At 36.9% G+C, this 16,348-nt stretch overlaps 2 protein-coding genes and 2 long non-coding RNA genes across 4 annotated transcripts; 1 reads left to right on the top strand and 3 right to left on the bottom strand.

Annotated features, from left to right (window-relative positions):
• Positions 1-1,885: 1,885 nt before the first annotated feature.
• Positions 1,886-2,461, bottom strand: LOC123228898. The gene is made up of 2 exons (XR_006504761.1): positions 2,430-2,461; positions 1,886-2,313 (listed from the first exon to the last, which is right to left on the bottom strand). It is a non-coding gene; the product is annotated as an uncharacterized LOC123228898 (long non-coding RNA).
• Positions 2,462-2,464: 3 nt separating this feature from the next.
• Positions 2,465-3,443, bottom strand: LOC123228897. The gene is made up of 3 exons (XR_006504760.1): positions 2,829-3,443; positions 2,644-2,756; positions 2,465-2,576 (listed from the first exon to the last, which is right to left on the bottom strand). It is a non-coding gene; the product is annotated as an uncharacterized LOC123228897 (long non-coding RNA).
• Positions 3,444-8,468: 5,025 nt separating this feature from the next.
• On the top strand, positions 8,469-13,189 carry LOC123228885 (beta-galactosidase 5-like). The gene is made up of 18 exons (XM_044654377.1): positions 8,469-8,807; positions 8,892-8,987; positions 9,082-9,194; positions 9,361-9,427; positions 9,545-9,637; positions 9,859-10,002; positions 10,109-10,197; positions 10,292-10,397; positions 10,493-10,580; positions 10,707-10,825; positions 10,953-11,117; positions 11,271-11,449; positions 11,619-11,728; positions 11,865-11,974; positions 12,166-12,276; positions 12,376-12,489; positions 12,576-12,778; positions 12,890-13,189. The coding sequence occupies exons 1-18, from the start codon at positions 8,640-8,642 to the stop codon at positions 13,053-13,055; spliced, it is 2,241 nt and encodes a 746-aa protein (XP_044510312.1). The 5' UTR covers positions 8,469-8,639; the 3' UTR covers positions 13,056-13,189.
• An 895-nt stretch (positions 13,190-14,084) lies between these two features.
• LOC123228896 (thioredoxin H-type-like) lies at positions 14,085-15,063 on the bottom strand. The gene is made up of 3 exons (XM_044654391.1): positions 14,765-15,063; positions 14,512-14,634; positions 14,085-14,418 (listed from the first exon to the last, which is right to left on the bottom strand). Exons 1-3 carry the CDS (start codon positions 14,849-14,851, stop codon positions 14,245-14,247), a joined length of 384 nt encoding a protein of 127 aa, XP_044510326.1. The 5' UTR covers positions 14,852-15,063; the 3' UTR covers positions 14,085-14,244.
• Between the last annotated feature and the right edge of the window lie 1,285 nt (positions 15,064-16,348).

The raw sequence follows: 16,348 nt of genomic DNA, 5'->3' as shown, positions 1-16,348 counted from the left end.
ACAGCTGGTAGTATAAAATTTCCCTTTTTACCTTTCTTTGATAAGTCTTGATAATTGGGAGCCCATCAAATTCATGTGATGAATAACTTGTTCCATTCTTATCAGACACACTTTTGTATTATAGTGTTGGTTTTAGAAGAAGAACAAAAAAATGAATGAAGATGAATAGAGCTAATGCAACAGAGAAAACACCAAAAAATATTGATATGTTTCAGTCGAGATATATTTTTTATTCAACTGTCAGGTCATATATATAGCTGATTTACAAACTAAAAGTTGGTAAAGTTACGAAAATAAAACAAGTCAGTCTGATCATAATCCTAAAAATCGTGGCACATCTAGCAAATTCCTTTAGAATAGGAATACAATTGACTAAACAAGTTTATTTAAATATTTGGAGCAAAAATAAAAAAAAAAACAAAAGTCACAGGCATTCTATAAAGGCCAAACGACTATTTCCCACCCAAAGTATGCGCTTTTGTCAAGTTTCCCCCCATTAACTTTGAAAATACCATTTACCCACCCGTGGCCAATTAAATTTAATGGAACTCTAACCTCTGAAAAATTTATCTCATTTTTCCCCCTAAAATTTTAAAAACTAACAATTTTTCCTACCCAAGTTTTAAAAAATAGCGTTTTCCCCCTTAAGGTTTTCAATTTTTCAGAGTTAGTTTTTCAGTGCTGTTTCTTTCTCTCCGACAACCTCCAGGCGACTCCTCTTCTCGACGACCTCCAAGCGACTCCTCTTCCTCTCCGACGTGGCCTCCTTCCGGCAATTATGTTAGGCATAGTCGTCGAGTCTTCTTCGTCGAGAAGAGTCTTCGTCGTCAACGAAGACGATTCGTCTTTGTCAGAGACGAAAATGACTCATCTTCGTCTCGAAAAAGACAAGTTGTCTTCGTCGACAACAATTTTCAGGACAACTGCTGGAAGGAGGCCGTGCCGAAGAGGAAGAGGAGTGGCCTGGAGGTCGCCTGCGAGGAAGAAACGACGCCGGAAAGCTAACTCAGAAAATTGAAAACCCTAAGGGGAAAATGTAGTTTTTTAAAACTTGGGTTAGGAAAAATTGTTAGTTTTTAGGGTTTAAGGGGAAAATAAAATAAAATTTAAGTTTATTTTTAATAATATAGACAAAATGATGATTTTACCTTTGAAACTGTTAATTTTAACTGGTCACGGGTAGGTAAATGATATTTTCAAAATTAATAGGGGGAAACTTGACAAAAGTGCATACCTTGGGTGGGAAATAGTCGTTTGGCCTTCTATAAAGCAAATATTTAACATACGGGATTCTAGTGGCTGACCTCTGCAGCCCAAATTTCGAATATGAGAAGCTAATTAGCATAAAAATCTTGGTGTGCACCCTTACAAAGCCAGGGTATTCACTTTCATTCTTTCTTGTATTGGTTTGTACGTATAGACTGCGTCATAACAGAATCTTCAAAACTCAATCTAGGACATTACCAGGCACATCATCACACAACTGCTTTCTGCAAAAAATTGGCTTTTATAGCATGCAATACATCACTTTCCTTTTGTACGAGCCTAAATCAAGACTGTATTTATGTCGTCTCTGAACTTTTCTGAAGTAGATATTTCAAGTTGACAAGGCTCTTACTATGGAATAAAAAGCTATACTTTTTCTGCACTATACTTCATGCTACGACTTCTTGTGAATTTTCTAATGATACGGTACAACTTACAGGCATCGTTTGCGGCTGCCAGCTAATATGGACCTTCACAAAGCATCTTCCTTGGCTACAGAAGAAGAAAATAGCTGGCAGCCACTTCCCACTTGAAATTCCATTGCTCCAAGCTTATCAGGATACAGAAGAAACAGCCATTTGTCACCAAATATACCCCACTAAACTTCCTAGCTACCAAGTGAAGCAAGATAAATATTTGAATTTGAACAATGTTTTGCCCCAAATCACTCTGGTAGTCAATTTGGACACTATAAGCAATCATTTTTCCAAATTGACTGCATAATGACAGAAAGAGTCACTTACATATATTTTTAAAAAAAAAAATTCATGCCACCACAGTAGTGGTCCTGATAAAGCAATACACAAAACTACTAAAAATTCATGCGGTATGAAACTTTAAAATTCACTCTGAAGCAATATGCCACCACAAGTAGTCTCCATTCAGTCTGCTGCTTTGGCTACCGTCCTAGCCTTTGTTAACATCCAAATTCACTAATGAATTTTATGGCAAGAGACCTGAATTTTATCACTCCACAATAGCCAGTTCAACAGAGAACTACGATTTGCCTTATAATTTTTGGGCCCGGACCATGAAGTCTATTCTCACCTGCAAAATACTGTAACTAGCTGAGAAAATATCACATTAATGCTAGTCTAACCAGTGAACCAACTCAATTGTAGGCCAAAATAGTATAAACAGTTAAAGGAAAATTATAACTTTACCTTGTATAAAATTGGGAAGCCATTGTTTTTGGCTTTCTTATTTTTGGAATGTCCTACTTTTATACAGGAAGTCCTCTCTTGATGTTTACTGTTGGTATCCCTTTTTTCTGTTTTGCTAAAGGAAAACTTTTTCTTCTTCTTGTAAATCTGTTTTTTATGTCTTATAATTAACAAAAAGGTTTAACAGGTATAAATAATCCACAAAATGGTATACCTGCCACTAAATTTAACCTTGGCTTTTATTCAAGATATCTCGCTATCAGTAATTTCCAAGTCCATAGACAAACCCATCGCCACCATAGTTGGCATACCCACTCATTTCCTGAACTGCAGAAAATACAATCTCTTAAATAAAGCCATTCAATGCAGTTAAAAAAAAAACATAGAAAATAATCTTACAAGGGAATTTGCCTGCTCACTATAGTAGGACGCCAAATTGATGGTAGCTTGGGTGGTATTTGATGTCTGGATAAACCACTCATCAATGAAACTGAACTACGGCCAATTTCATATGTTCTACTCTACCAATAATTGTGATAGGTACCTGGATATTGAGTTGGCCCCGAGCACACTTCTTCCACCTCACAGTTTCCCTGTTTCTGCGCTACCTCAATTTCACCACACTTCCACAATAATTTCCCCGCTCACAATATAATTCTCAACCCAACACAATCACACAGCAAACACAAGAATTTTTTTGGAAGGATACTCTATGTATTATATGTGAATGAAACAGTCTCAATACACTGAAATCAGATTACAAATAATCAAAGCTCATTAAGATTCCAGCGATTATAGGATTCTATAAAACAGTTCTCACATCAGATTCTATGGTTGCTTGGCATTTGAGGGGCCAGCACTCTCCTTCAATCCCTCTCAAATTTTCTGTCAATTCTCAGGTGCCTTGTCTCCCACTTTTCTTCTACTTTTTATGCTCTATAACATAGCCATCAATTCTTCTGTATGCATGACACATTCACTCTCATCTTTGTGTTCCTGGTCCCTGTGAAAGCGCCATCTTTCTACCCTTTGAGCCACTCTTCTCCCTTCGATTCCTCTTCTTGCAGGAAATGTAAATATGAGTTCTAACAAATTGCCATAAGAACAATGCCCATTTTTAACATGGTGCAATAACTTTGAGTCACTCAAATATATGTCACACACCCATCCTTGCATTTTCATGAAGAGTTTTTAGGCCTTGCTGCAGTAGCCAGCTTGCAATATCCTCCAATCATTGAGTTCAATGAGTAATTATCTTCCCTTTGATCATGTCAAACGCGCTCAACATCTTCTAACACCCCACACTTGGAATAACATGGCAATGAGTGAATTCCTAACCAGCACATCATCAAGTAAGCCCATCCTAACTGCAACAGAATGTATTTGCAACCCAATTTCTAATAATTTTGAATCTGTACAGGCAGAAATTGCACTTGTAATGGTAACCTCACTCGGGTTAACCCCAACAAAAAACATCTCCTTAAGCTGTTAAACAAATCCAAGCCTCGCTTGTCCTTCCATTTTGAGGAAACCCTGAAATCATACAAGTCCAATAAAAATCATCAGGACTAATCCCCAAACTCTCCATCTTCTTCATCAATTCCATTGCAGCATCACATTGCCCTGATTGGTTATAGATACGATTCAAAATGTTCCATGTCAAAAGACCTGGTTCAATCCCCTCTTCACACATCTCATCAAATAACATACGAGCCTCTTCATTCTCACCCATTTGGCAATGACCTGATATCATAGAATTCCGAGCCACACTATTCCTCTCATCCATGCTTTTAAAAACCTTCTCGCCCAACCCAACGCATTTTCCCACATTTTACATACACAACCAACATTGAACTTCTAACACACGTAATAGAGGTCATACCAAATTTAGTTACTAAACAATGTATCAATTTCTCATTTCAAAGTCCCCACATTTCCACAAGCTTGCATATTGTTGGATACAAAAAATCATCAGGAAACACACCATCGATTATCATCAAAAAGAAAAGCTCGACAACTTCCCGCCATCTCTGCTCCAGCGAACATGCCCCGATCACCGCCGACCAGGTGTACAGATTCCTCTCATGCATTCCATGAAAAACCTCAAAAGCATCATTAAAACATCCGCATTTCGCATATATGCTGACTAGTGACTAGCTTGGTTTCAACAAACACGTCCATTTCTGACACTAAATGGACACTTCAGCCAAGTTTAACGTCATTTAAATCAATGCATGGTTGGGGTAAGTTAATAGAGGTATTCCTTCTTACCTTGGAGCCTTGTTTGGCAATGGAGTCCAGAACTGTTATGGCTTCAGAAAGACGTCCATTTCTACAAACGTAGTTTAAATGAGTGTTTGCGGATACTAGCCCAACCACACACCCCAACACCACCCCCCACACCACCCCCCACACCCCCCCCCCCCCCCCCCCCCCCCCCCCCCCCCCCCCACCCCTTTTGGTAAAAGGAAGTGAGGACCTGATGGATTTTGTTGAGAATTTATATAAAATGTCTTGTTTTTGGGAATAACTACCAGGGGTTTTGTTACAGAAATGCAAGGCATCATCACGTTTTTGTTAGCAATTTTCAATATTCTGGAGATTGCAGAAGAAGAAATTGACTGAGTGAAGCCAAAGTGCGAGACTACCGTGAAAACTGTAAACCCACCTTGTGTTGCCGGTGACTGTACAAGTACCGGACACTGTCCATTATTTACCAAATGGACAAAGATGGGGAGGACAGGTCAATGAGTTAATGGGTCGACCAAGTAGGCCCATGGGTCTCTCTGGGAGGCCCTTATGTAGCTTCAAAGGTGATGGACGGAGGAGATTGTGGATCACTTGTGATTAGGAGTGAATCCGCGAGTCCAGTGTGAATAATTTAAAGTTAGTTTGAATTCAGATTCAAAGAAGAACAACAAACCCTTTATAAAAATTAAAAAAAATCATCAGACAGGGCTGGACTTTAAAAAAACAAATAATTATTACTACCAAATTTTAATAAAAAATTTGGAAGTTTTTCCCTTCTTATTATTAATAAATGATTCCTTCACTGGTAGAAACTTCACAAATGCTCAATATTCATATCATTGGTATCCAAACAAATTGTTAAATTTCTAACCTCACAGTCTCATCTATCACAAGACTCGATAGTGATTCACGTTACATCGGGTCATGCTGTGCATACACATCAGATCAGCACGTGAACCTTGCCCGTGCTAAGATCAAGCGACCGGGCAGACGGCACCAGCCTTTGACATAATTTGTAGTCAAGTGATTAAATATTTATCCACTGGTACAGTTTGAGCTCCCTCTTGTTCCTGCTTGCTCTGTTGTCCTGTACTTGGCCACCTCCATTCATTGCATTCATAACCTCGCAAGTCCCCACCCAGGCAATATTATAATCGCTTTGTATATGCGAATGATGCAAGAGTAAAAGTGAAGAAAAAGACAACAAAATAATTCATGACTCAGCCAACCAAATTCTATTTAATAATCATTACAATCCTTGAAAAATCCAAGTTCAAAGAAGGCCCTTTAACTAGTCCACGTGATCCATAGGGCGCGTCCACTTCACTATAAGCAATCTTGGTAATTGTTAATCACGCGTTACGACAATTACATCTAGATCAGCTGAACCGGTTCACCGACGTAAACGGAACGGAGATCTAGCGTCACGGCATTCCAGCTGTTTCTTAGTATAGAGAAACAAACGGCGTAAGAACGGTGTCCCCCTGCTTACTGCTCACTGCACACTTTTCGTCACTTTCAATCCAACTCAGTCTTCATTAATGTTGCAAAAGTTGGTTCACGTCTCAACTCAATTGATTTCGAAATGATGTTTACTTTTTCACATCGAGTCAATTTTATATGCCAGGAGTCCAGTGAAACCCAGCTGGATCTGTTCATCTTTCGCCAGTCTCTTTCAAAGTTTATTCAAGTGGATTATAAACAATACAGTACAGTCCATTCATGCGAGTACAAAATTAGGTTTAACAGTGCCAGCAACAATAGTAACTCTGCGTTACTTTTCCATTATGCTTGCTTAGTACTTAGCCAGCCACCCAGGCCTTAATTTGTATTAGGTATAAGCTTTTACAAATGGGTTTGGTGTCAATTATATAATAATCGACCGTGAGAGAGCTAATTATGTGCTAACAAATCTAATGTTGAATGATTATGGATTTCATGAAAACAATACTAAATAAACAACAAGCTACATGATTAGTTACCAACTACATTATCTATGTCCCTCTTGAATTAAAGTTTAAATAGAACACCCATAGAAAGTATAATTCTATTACATGGCAAATTAAAAATTTTAAAACTTGCACGCACAGAACAATTTTTAAAGTTATAGGGACACTAAATTTATCTCTCTATACATAATTTACCGTTAGAACAATGGATTCGAAGCTTGCTCTACGAGTAGTGGACTTCTGTCGAAGAGGTCACTAAATTCAAGTTAACTTATGCGAGGACCCGCTGTTTCAGGGTTCTGGCTGGTCTTCTGTCAACCCCTTTTTTTTTTCCTTTGCTTCATGAAAACATTATTTAAGGCAGGACAGGGGAATATTTACACTCACTCTGGCTCAATTATTGTATCTCCACAAGCGACACTTCACGTGAGTTACAAGGTTTGGTGCCTGCCCTGTCATCTTTTATCGATAGAAGAAAAATGAGGTTATTTCAATACAAATGATTGGGTTTAAATTTGAGGCCAAATCAAATAGATGGAACTCCAACCAACCTAGAAGAAATATAAAATAGATTTTTCTTTCTTACGCTTATATAAACATCTAATACTTCTTTTAATCAATGAGGAAAAACTTGATATTGTGTTCCAATTTAGAGATGCCAACAAAGCGGAAAATAGATGAATACCCTAATTTTCTTTTTATACTCATACAAAAAATTTTTTCTATCATCGTCTTGTCTCAAATATAAGGATAACGAAGAATTTTTATGCTCTTCCTTCGAAAAATTTTTTTCTTCCCTTCTTTCTATCTTCGCAAGAATAATTTTTCTCTTTGTCCATTACGAAGAAAATTTCTCTTATCTTTCCTTTTTATCCTACTAAAAAATTAATGAAATATTTATTAAATATCTAAATATATGTACAAAGATAATTTAATTTTTAAGAATTTAAATGATATGCAAAAGATGGGATAATCTGATTGTAAAAATTTTAATCATCTATATGTAACTCTAATTTTATTTTTATTGAGAAAATCTCCCATTATTATAAGAAAGGTGACAAAATTTTCATCCCTACTCCAAATCGCATCAAATGTTACTGGATATTAAGCCAGAGTTTGAGGGAAATAAAGATTTATAATGTAACAGAGACATCAGCATGAGAAAAAAAATAGCGGAAAAGACACATGGAGACATGAAAGATGACAACATTTTGTCTGTCATCTCATCATGAACTGGAATCGTAAATCCAAGGGCAAGGACTTGTACATGTGACATGTGAACAAGGCAAAGTTTTAACCCATTGGGGTCGAAATTGTGCGGACCATGAGGCATCCGTACTAAATCGTGAAAAGCATGAAACATTACATTTGACGGGGGCTTTTTATGTCTAATACTTTCAGTTTTGACCCACTTCAATTGGCTTCTATTGCAGGGAAAATAAACAAACAATAATTGTTTTTAACAAATGATAACCACTACTTTTTTGCCACCCAACAACATAAATTCAAGTTGAAGAAATCAGGTTCAGGACGGGTCTTTAATTTAATACACGTACTAAATTTTACTATTTCAGTTTTACAGCTGGCCCCGACTGCCCGCCTCTTGCCCGTGTTGAGCTTCAGAAAATTCAAAAAACAATCAAGAGCTAGCCCGGGTAAAATAAATGTCAAATTACGATTTACTCCGCGATTTTTACCTGGCTTTGTACCGAATCAGGAAGACTAAATGGTAATATCCATGGTGAGAACGTTAAAACCAGAGTTTTCAAATTCAAATTTCAGAATGGTAAAATGAAAACACTTTAATAATTGAAGAAGGATATGAGGTTAAAGCTTCATCTTCACCAGTCCACCATATAAATAGAAAGCTTTTGAGAGTATCTGTCACTCGCAGCTGTAGCAGCAGCAAAATATTAAATCAATGCTTGTTGCAGAGTAGCAGCGGCAGATCAACTGCATTTCAATAACTATTTAAAATCTCCCTCAAAATTGTCGCAGGAGAAAGAGCGACATGGAAACTAGCTCAGTTTCCAAGCTATTATTGATCTGGTTTTTGTTGGTAATAGGTAGTGAAGTGATACAGTGCAGCGTGACCTATGATAAGAAGGCCATTATCATCAATGGCCAGAGGAGGATCCTCATCTCCGGTTCTATTCACTATCCGAGAAGCACACCTGAAGTACTTCATATTTTCCATTGTCCTTTTCTTTTTTCCTTTTTGTTTTTTGTTTTGAATGTTTCTTTATGATGTGTTTGGGTGTAGATGTGGGAAGATCTTATACAGAAGGCTAAAGATGGAGGGTTAGATGTTATTGACACGTATGTTTTCTGGAATGTGCACGAGCCTTCTCCGGGCAATGTAATAATCTGGATCCTTACTTTCCTATGTTTCTCATTTTTACACTATAAAAATATATGTATTTTTTTTTTTCCACTTTTCTGGATATTCTCAGTATAATTTCGAAGGAAGAAACGACCTGGTACGGTTCATTAAGACTATTCAGAAAGCAGGGCTATATGCTCATCTTCGAATTGGACCTTATGTTTGCGCTGAGTGGAATTTCGGGTACCTACTCTTCAAATACATTTTTTATGTATATTATTGCCTGGATCTGTGTATAGTATGGTAGTTTTGTTGCTATATTTTTTACTGAGTAGTATATCTTTGTTTCTTTTGGTATTTTGTTAGTCTGAGTGTTCTGTTTGACTGATTCACTCTCTGTTTGGCACAGAGGATTTCCTGTTTGGTTGAAGTATGTTCCTGGTATCAGCTTTAGAACTGATAATGGGCCTTTCAAGGTTAATTTTTTTTCTCTTTCATTTCCTCTGTGAAATAATTAACATTGTAAAAATCAGAGGAAGTTGTAAAGATGTTTGGATTATAGTTTGACTATGTATTCATTTTCTTGTTTTAAGATGGCAATGCAAGGGTTTACCCAGAAAATTGTACAGATGATGAAAAATGAGAATTTATTTGCATCACAGGGAGGTCCCATTATCCTCTCGCAGGTATGGATTCTTGATTTTATGCACTTATGAAATTTATGTCTGAAAAATGATGTTCTTATTTTTCTTTATGGTATACTTTAGCATTGGTTAGCTATTGTTTTTGTTTCTTAAGAAAGTGAAGATAAAGAGCAAGGATTATGCGCTTGATGCCAGTATGGACTATGAACTATTAAAGTAACTTACAATATACATAATTTGTTGTTTTAATTTCGTTTATGTAGATTGAGAATGAGTATGGACCAGAGAGTAAGGCCCTTGGAACTGCTGGTCGTGCATACATAAATTGGGCTGCAAAGATGGCTGTTGGATTGAACACAGGAGTCCCATGGGTGATGTGCAAGGAAGATGATGCTCCAGATCCAGTGGTTAGCTTTCTTTGCTGTGTCTCTCTCAGTTGGCTGATATTTACGTTTTCACTCAAACTTTTCTTAAATGGGAGTTCTGAGTTTGCTCTGCAAATCTTGGCAATAGATAAATGCGTGTAATGGTTTTTACTGCGATTCATTCACTCCCAACAAACCTTACAAGCCTACAATGTGGACTGAGGCTTGGAGTGGCTGGTAAATATTTGCTTATCTCATACCTTTGAAGTTGCCTAGGTAACCTCAAATCCGGTGTTCTGATCCCTTCTAGCTTTTTTCTTACATCATAAAGGTTTACAGAGTTTGGTGGTCCTGTTCACCGACGACCAGTTCAAGATTTGGCATTTGCAGTTGCCCGTTTTATACAAAAGGGGGGTTCATATATTAACTACTACATGGTTGGTTACCTTGCCTCGTTAGCACTTGTTAAAACAGGTTCTCTTGTGTTAGCATTAAAATTTACTTTATTGTGTATGGCAATGGCTTACGACAGTATCATGGAGGAACTAACTTTGGGCGCACTGCTGGAGGCCCTTTCATTACCACTAGTTATGATTATGATGCTCCACTTGATGAATATGGTGAGAAACAAAAATCATTTCTTTTGTGATTGACATCTTCTCATATAAAGGATGTTTTCATTAAATTCACAATTTAGGCTTGTGAGCCTGGATTATGGAACTTATCACTATTCCGCACATGTACAGGTTTGATCAGGCAACCTAAATATGGCCATCTCAAGGAGCTTCACAAGGCTATTAAGCTATGTGAACATGCTTTAGTTTCTTCAGATCCAACTGTGACTTCACTGGGAACCTATCACCAGGTCAGCCATTCAGCCTTTTCTTGTTTGAATAATTATTTTAGTTTTTGGTAGTAAGAGAAGTCATGTCAGGACTTACAAGACTGTTCTTCCAAGTGCCAATGCTTATTCAATTATGGTCATCTTCCAGGCTCATGTATTCTCTCCAGGGCAGGGAAGATGTGCAGCTTTTCTCTCAAATTACCATTCAAGCTCGCCTGCCATGGTGATGTTTAATGGCAGGCATTATAATTTGCCCCCTTGGTCCATAAGCATCCTTCCTGATTGCAAGAATGTCATATTTAACACTGCAACAGTAAGTAAAATTCTTGCTGGCTAATCATTTAAAAAATACACCCAACTTGCAGTTCAAGTTCAAAAGCATGTTTTCTGAAGGTTTTTATTTTCAAAAAAAGGAAAAAAAAAAGATCTAATCAAGTCATTGAGATGGTTTTCTTGTGCTGTGAAGGTTGGAGTTCAAAGGGAACATATGCAAATGTTGCCAGCTGACTCTAAGTTGCTTTCATGGGAGACTTATGATGAAGATGTTTCTTCTCTGGGTCAAAGATCAACAATAACAACTGTTGGACTCTTGGAGCAGGTAAATGTCACTAGAGATACTAGTGACTACCTGTGGTATATGACGAGGTGAGCCTGGTGCAATATAATATCTTTGAACAACTTTCCTGATTTTCAAAAGCAACTTGATGCCAACAAAATAAACTCAATATACTCTGAAAAGCTGCTGGATGCAAAAGCATGTCTAGTGCATGTTTCTAGCTATTAATTTTAACTTTTCTACTTTGCATTATCCCAGTGTTGACATTAGTTCATCAGAATCATTTCTGCGAGGAGGAAACAAGCCCACTCTTAATATAGAATCAGCTGGTCATGCTGTTCATGTTTTCATTAATGAACAGTTTTCAGGTATTGTTGTTGGACTCTTTCCTCCTGAAGCTAAAAAGCTCATATATGTTGTGCTAGTTGGTCAACTAGACAACTACTAAATCTTGATATCAGCTGTGGAAAAGCTCAAAGATTCAATAATACTGCTTTACTACAGGCTCAGCCTTCGGTAGCAGGGAGAGTAGAAAGTTCACATTTACAGGGCCAGTTAACCTTCATGCTGGAACAAATAAGATTGCACTCCTCAGCATGTCTGTAGGATTACCGGTTAGCTTCTGCCATCTATTTGAATGTGTAACAGCTAAACCAATTGTTGGAAGAGCAACTTGTTTGCTCATTCTTTTATTCTTTTAGTCAATTAGCATGGGCAGGAACTGAGTTATTAATTGTTTACATCAGTGTGGCATAAGCCTATCAAGTTGTCTCACTAGCTGACTACTATTGTGGATTGATTGTAGAATGTCGGGTTCCATTATGAAACATGGGAAACAGGAATCCTTGGTCCAGTTATGCTGCAGGGTCTAGACCAAGGAAATAGAGACTTGACGTGGCAGAAATGGTCATACCAGGTAAAAAAATGTGCATATGAGTTTTATATTTGTTTCAATATGTTCTTGCTCTGCCCTGTCAGAGCCAGAAGTTTATCTTACAGATTTTTACTTAAACAGGTTGGCCTACAAGGGGAGGCAATGAATCTAGTATCACCAAATGAAGCTTCATCTTTTGAATGGACTCAAGCTTCACTAGCTACTCAAGGCCAGCAACCTTTGACATGGTACAAGGTAAAGGAGATTTCAAAATTATTGGTACAGTGGCAACAAAAGTAGCTTTGATCTTTAGAAGCTAAATGTCAGCCTGGAATTCGCAGGCATATTTTGATGCACCTTCAGGAAATGAGCCACTGGCTTTGGACATGAGAAGTATGGGAAAGGGTCAAGTGTGGATAAATGGGGAGAGTTTAGGAAGATACTGGATGGCTTATGCAAAGGGTGACTGCAATACTTGCAGCTATTCTGGGACATACCGCCCTACAAATTGCCTGCGTCGATGTGGCCGACCTACCCAACGATGGTATTTCCCTATAATGACTAATAATGCACTGAAATCTTTTAGATTGATCACCTATTATGCAATATATATATATATTTCACTTTTAGATCAATTAAAGTTTGGATTCTGCAGGTATCATGTTCCAAGGTCCTTTCTGAAGCCAACAAAAAATTTGTTGGTAGTTTTTGAAGAACTTGGAGGGGATGCATCAAAGATATCTCTTGTGAAAAGGCAGTACGCCAATGGTCAAACAAGTAGTGTTCAAACAAGTAATGATGATGAAAATAATAATGTTTAGGTGCTTATATATTTATAAAAATATCGGTATTATAGCCAAAAGGAAATGGTGATGAAAATAATAATGTTCAAACAAGTAGTGTTGCACCAATATTATGGTCTATGAGCGATGTTATATAAACATTTTTTTGAGTACACAATTTAGTGTATAGATAATGTGTTATTATATGATTAAGAGTTATTTTATTCTTAATTTAAAATTATTTAATTATATAATGATATATATTTAATTGTATATTTAAAAAATATATATATATAATTTAATTGTACTGTCTAAATGGTGATGTTATGATGTAAATGCATGAACATTAAATCTTGTGCTAATAGTATTCTACTAAATTATAAGTGTTTTCTAGAAGAAAACATCTTGCCCTTTTTCGATCAACTATATTTATGTTAGTTTCTTTCGCTATTTGGGGCGTGTGCAAGTTGAGCTTAACTTGTACTAAAGTTTTAGTTCATTGAACTTGACATAAGATTTAAGTCTTACTGGCCTTGTAACACTGTGACCTGTCTTTTAGGTGATTTTTAAAGGAAATCACTAAGTTAGATCTTGTGCTAATAAAGTGTTCTACTAAATTAGAAATATTTTGAAGAGTAAAACATCTTCTTACCCTTTCTTAGTCATGAAGGTGAACAATCATATTTATGTTGAGCCTTTTTGGCTGTTTGGGGTGTGCGCGAATTGAGCCAAACTCAAATTTATAAGTTTTAATCTGTCGAGCTTTGAACTTGATATATGAGTTAAGTCTTACCAGCGTTGTAACATTGTAACTTGTCTTTTAGGTGGTTTTTTTTTCTCCTTTAACATCACTAAATAGCCAACTTGAATAACCTAGCCTTAATATATAATTAGTTTATCTTGATTCGAATCAAATTTGAGCTAAAACTTTATCGAGGATTAACCCAACGTAATCCACCTTTATTTTGGATCAACTCACTTTGCATCCATCCCTGTTTTGATGTTATGATTGTTCTCAAAATTTCTGCTGATTGTGAGCATGTCAATAAAATTAACTTAACAGGACAATAGGCTAATATCATAAATTTATAAGCAGACATAGCTGACCATTCAACATATTCAATCATACAAAGATGAAAGGCAAGCCAAAACTAACCACAAACAAAAACATGACACTTAATAATCAAACTAACATAAGTTCATCAAGCCCTTCATGATCCTGCGTCAATCAAGCTTTGGCAATTACAGTTGCAGCTTCAGCTTCAGTTTCAGTAGTAGCATGCTTTGTGATTGCCAGCTGCAATTCATCTTTCTTCGCTCCCAAAATCCTGTCCAAAATCTTCCCTTCTTTCATCAACACAAAGGTTGGCATGGCTTCCACATCCCAATCTTCAGCAACAGACTGCAATTTTACAAACAGTATCATCAATCTCATGAAAGTTTCCGCTCACATAACTCAACATACATAATAATGAATTGATTTAGATTTGTTTACCTTCAACTCATCAACATCAACCTTCAAGAAGATGACATTCGGCATCTTCTTTGCCCAATCAGCCAAAATCGGCGCAATAAACCGACACGGCGGACACCATGACGCCATAAAGTCCACCACAATCTGTCAAATTGAAATAAATAATTATACAATTGTATGAGAAAATAGCAACCTAACAAACCCTAAACACGTCTGAAATTATTTCGAAGAATCAAATTAAAATCTAAACCTAACAAGAATACTATCGTATTACCAATTTCTTGGTGTCGAGTCCCTTCTGAAGCTGCTCCTTCCATGCCTCGTCGGTGTGGCAACCGATAACCTGTCCTTCTTCCGCCATTTACTCTGATAATTTTGCAATGAATAATAATGAAACTATGAACTATAATAATAATTTAATGACCCGTCCAGCCTTATTTATAGCGAAGGACTTTTACGGATTGGCTCGTTTCCTTGTAAATTACGGATGCGTCATACGTGAGAGGTGACGCACATGTGCGAACAATCAGAGTCAAAGCATGGCAAATGTGAACACGATGTCCAAACACAACGAAAGGCAAAAAGAAGAACCTGGAAATGCGGCTAATATGAAAATCGGCCAAAAGAATTATTCCCACCCACTAACTTTCAAAAACCCAAACACCCACCCATAATCAATTTTCTGTTAAAAATTTCAATTAACGTTAAGGGTAAAATCATCATTTAACAAAAAAATTAAAGTTTCATCACAATTTCCTTCCTTATATTTAAAAACTTACATTTTATCTCTAACCCAAGGTTTAAAAAATGGCAAAAACCCCCTCTAAGGTTTGTTTCTCTTCCTCCAGTGTCGATTTCTCCTTCCTTGGCCGTCGACTATCCTCCCTTCCCCCCCTTATCTCTTCTTTAGTCTCTCTCCCTAGCCTCTCCAACTGTCTTCGGCTAGAGACGAAGATGAGCGGTCTTTGTCTGAAATGAAAACACATCGTTTTCATCTCTTAGACAAAGACAATCGGTCTTCGTTAGATTTGTCTCAAACGAAGACTGCTCGTCTTCATCTGAGTCGTCTCCAACTGAAGACGGTCAGAGAGGCTAGGGAGAGGGACCGGAGGAGAGATAAAGGGCGAATGGAGAAGGGAGAAGGGAGAATGACCAAAGGTTGGGGAAGGAGAAATCAGCACCGAAAGAAGAGAAACAAACCCTAGGAGGGTTTTGTCACTTGTCAAACCTTGGGTTGGAGGTAAAATGTAAGTTTTTAAATATAGGAGAGAAAATTGTGATGAAACTTTAATTTTTTATTAAATAATAATTTTACCTCTAACGTTAATTGAAATTTTTAACGGAAATTTGATTGTAGATGAGTGTTTGAATTTTTAAAAGTTAATGGGTAAGAATTGTAATTTTACTGTTACTTGGGTGAGAATAAGTGCTTTGGCCTTTGAAAATCCATTTGTGAAGTCAAATATGCCACGACATAAATATATATTTATATATTTAAATCATGTACATATAATTTTTTTTTTCGTCAGATTTGTCTTAAACAAAGACTGCTCGTCTTCATTTGAGTCGTCTCTAACTGAAGACGGTCAGAGAGGCTAGGGAGAGAGACCGGAGGAGAGATAAAGAGAGAAAGGAGAAGGGAGAACGACCAAAGGTTGGGGAAAGAGAAATCAGCACCGAAAGAAGAGAAACAAACCCTAGGAGGGTTTTGTCACTTGTCAAACCTTGGGTTAGAGGTAAAATGTAAGTTTTTAAATATAAGAGAGAAAATTGTGATGAAATTTTAATTTTTTGTTAAATAATAATTTTACCTCTAACGCTAATTGAAATTTTTAACGGAAATTTGATTGTAGGTGAG

Source organism: Mangifera indica, chromosome 11 (genome assembly GCF_011075055.1).
Source record: "Mangifera indica cultivar Alphonso chromosome 11, CATAS_Mindica_2.1, whole genome shotgun sequence".
NCBI classification, from domain to species: domain Eukaryota; kingdom Viridiplantae; phylum Streptophyta; class Magnoliopsida; order Sapindales; family Anacardiaceae; genus Mangifera; species Mangifera indica.
Note: the sequence above shows the minus strand (reverse complement) of the source record. Positions and strands in the feature narration are given on the sequence as shown.

Bases quoted from the DNA above. Each gene is read 5' to 3' on its own strand.
- LOC123228885 (XM_044654377.1), top strand. From the start codon at position 8,640: ATGGAAACTAGCTCAGTTTCCAAGCTATTATTGATCTGGTTTTTGTTG. The intron at 8,988-9,081 runs GTAATAATCTGG...GGATATTCTCAG, and splicing joins ACGAGCCTTCTCCGGGCAAT to TATAATTTCGAAGGAAGAAA. The intron at 12,277-12,375 runs GTAAAAAAATGT...TTACTTAAACAG, and splicing joins GGCAGAAATGGTCATACCAG to GTTGGCCTACAAGGGGAGGC.
- LOC123228896 (XM_044654391.1), bottom strand. From the start codon at position 14,851: ATGGCGGAAGAAGGACAGGTTATCGGTTGCCACACCGACGAGGCATGG. The intron at 14,635-14,764 runs GTAATACGATAG...TCAATTTGACAG, and splicing joins GACTCGACACCAAGAAATTG to ATTGTGGTGGACTTTATGGC. The intron at 14,419-14,511 runs GTAAACAAATCT...GTAAAATTGCAG, and splicing joins TTGATGTTGATGAGTTGAAG to TCTGTTGCTGAAGATTGGGA.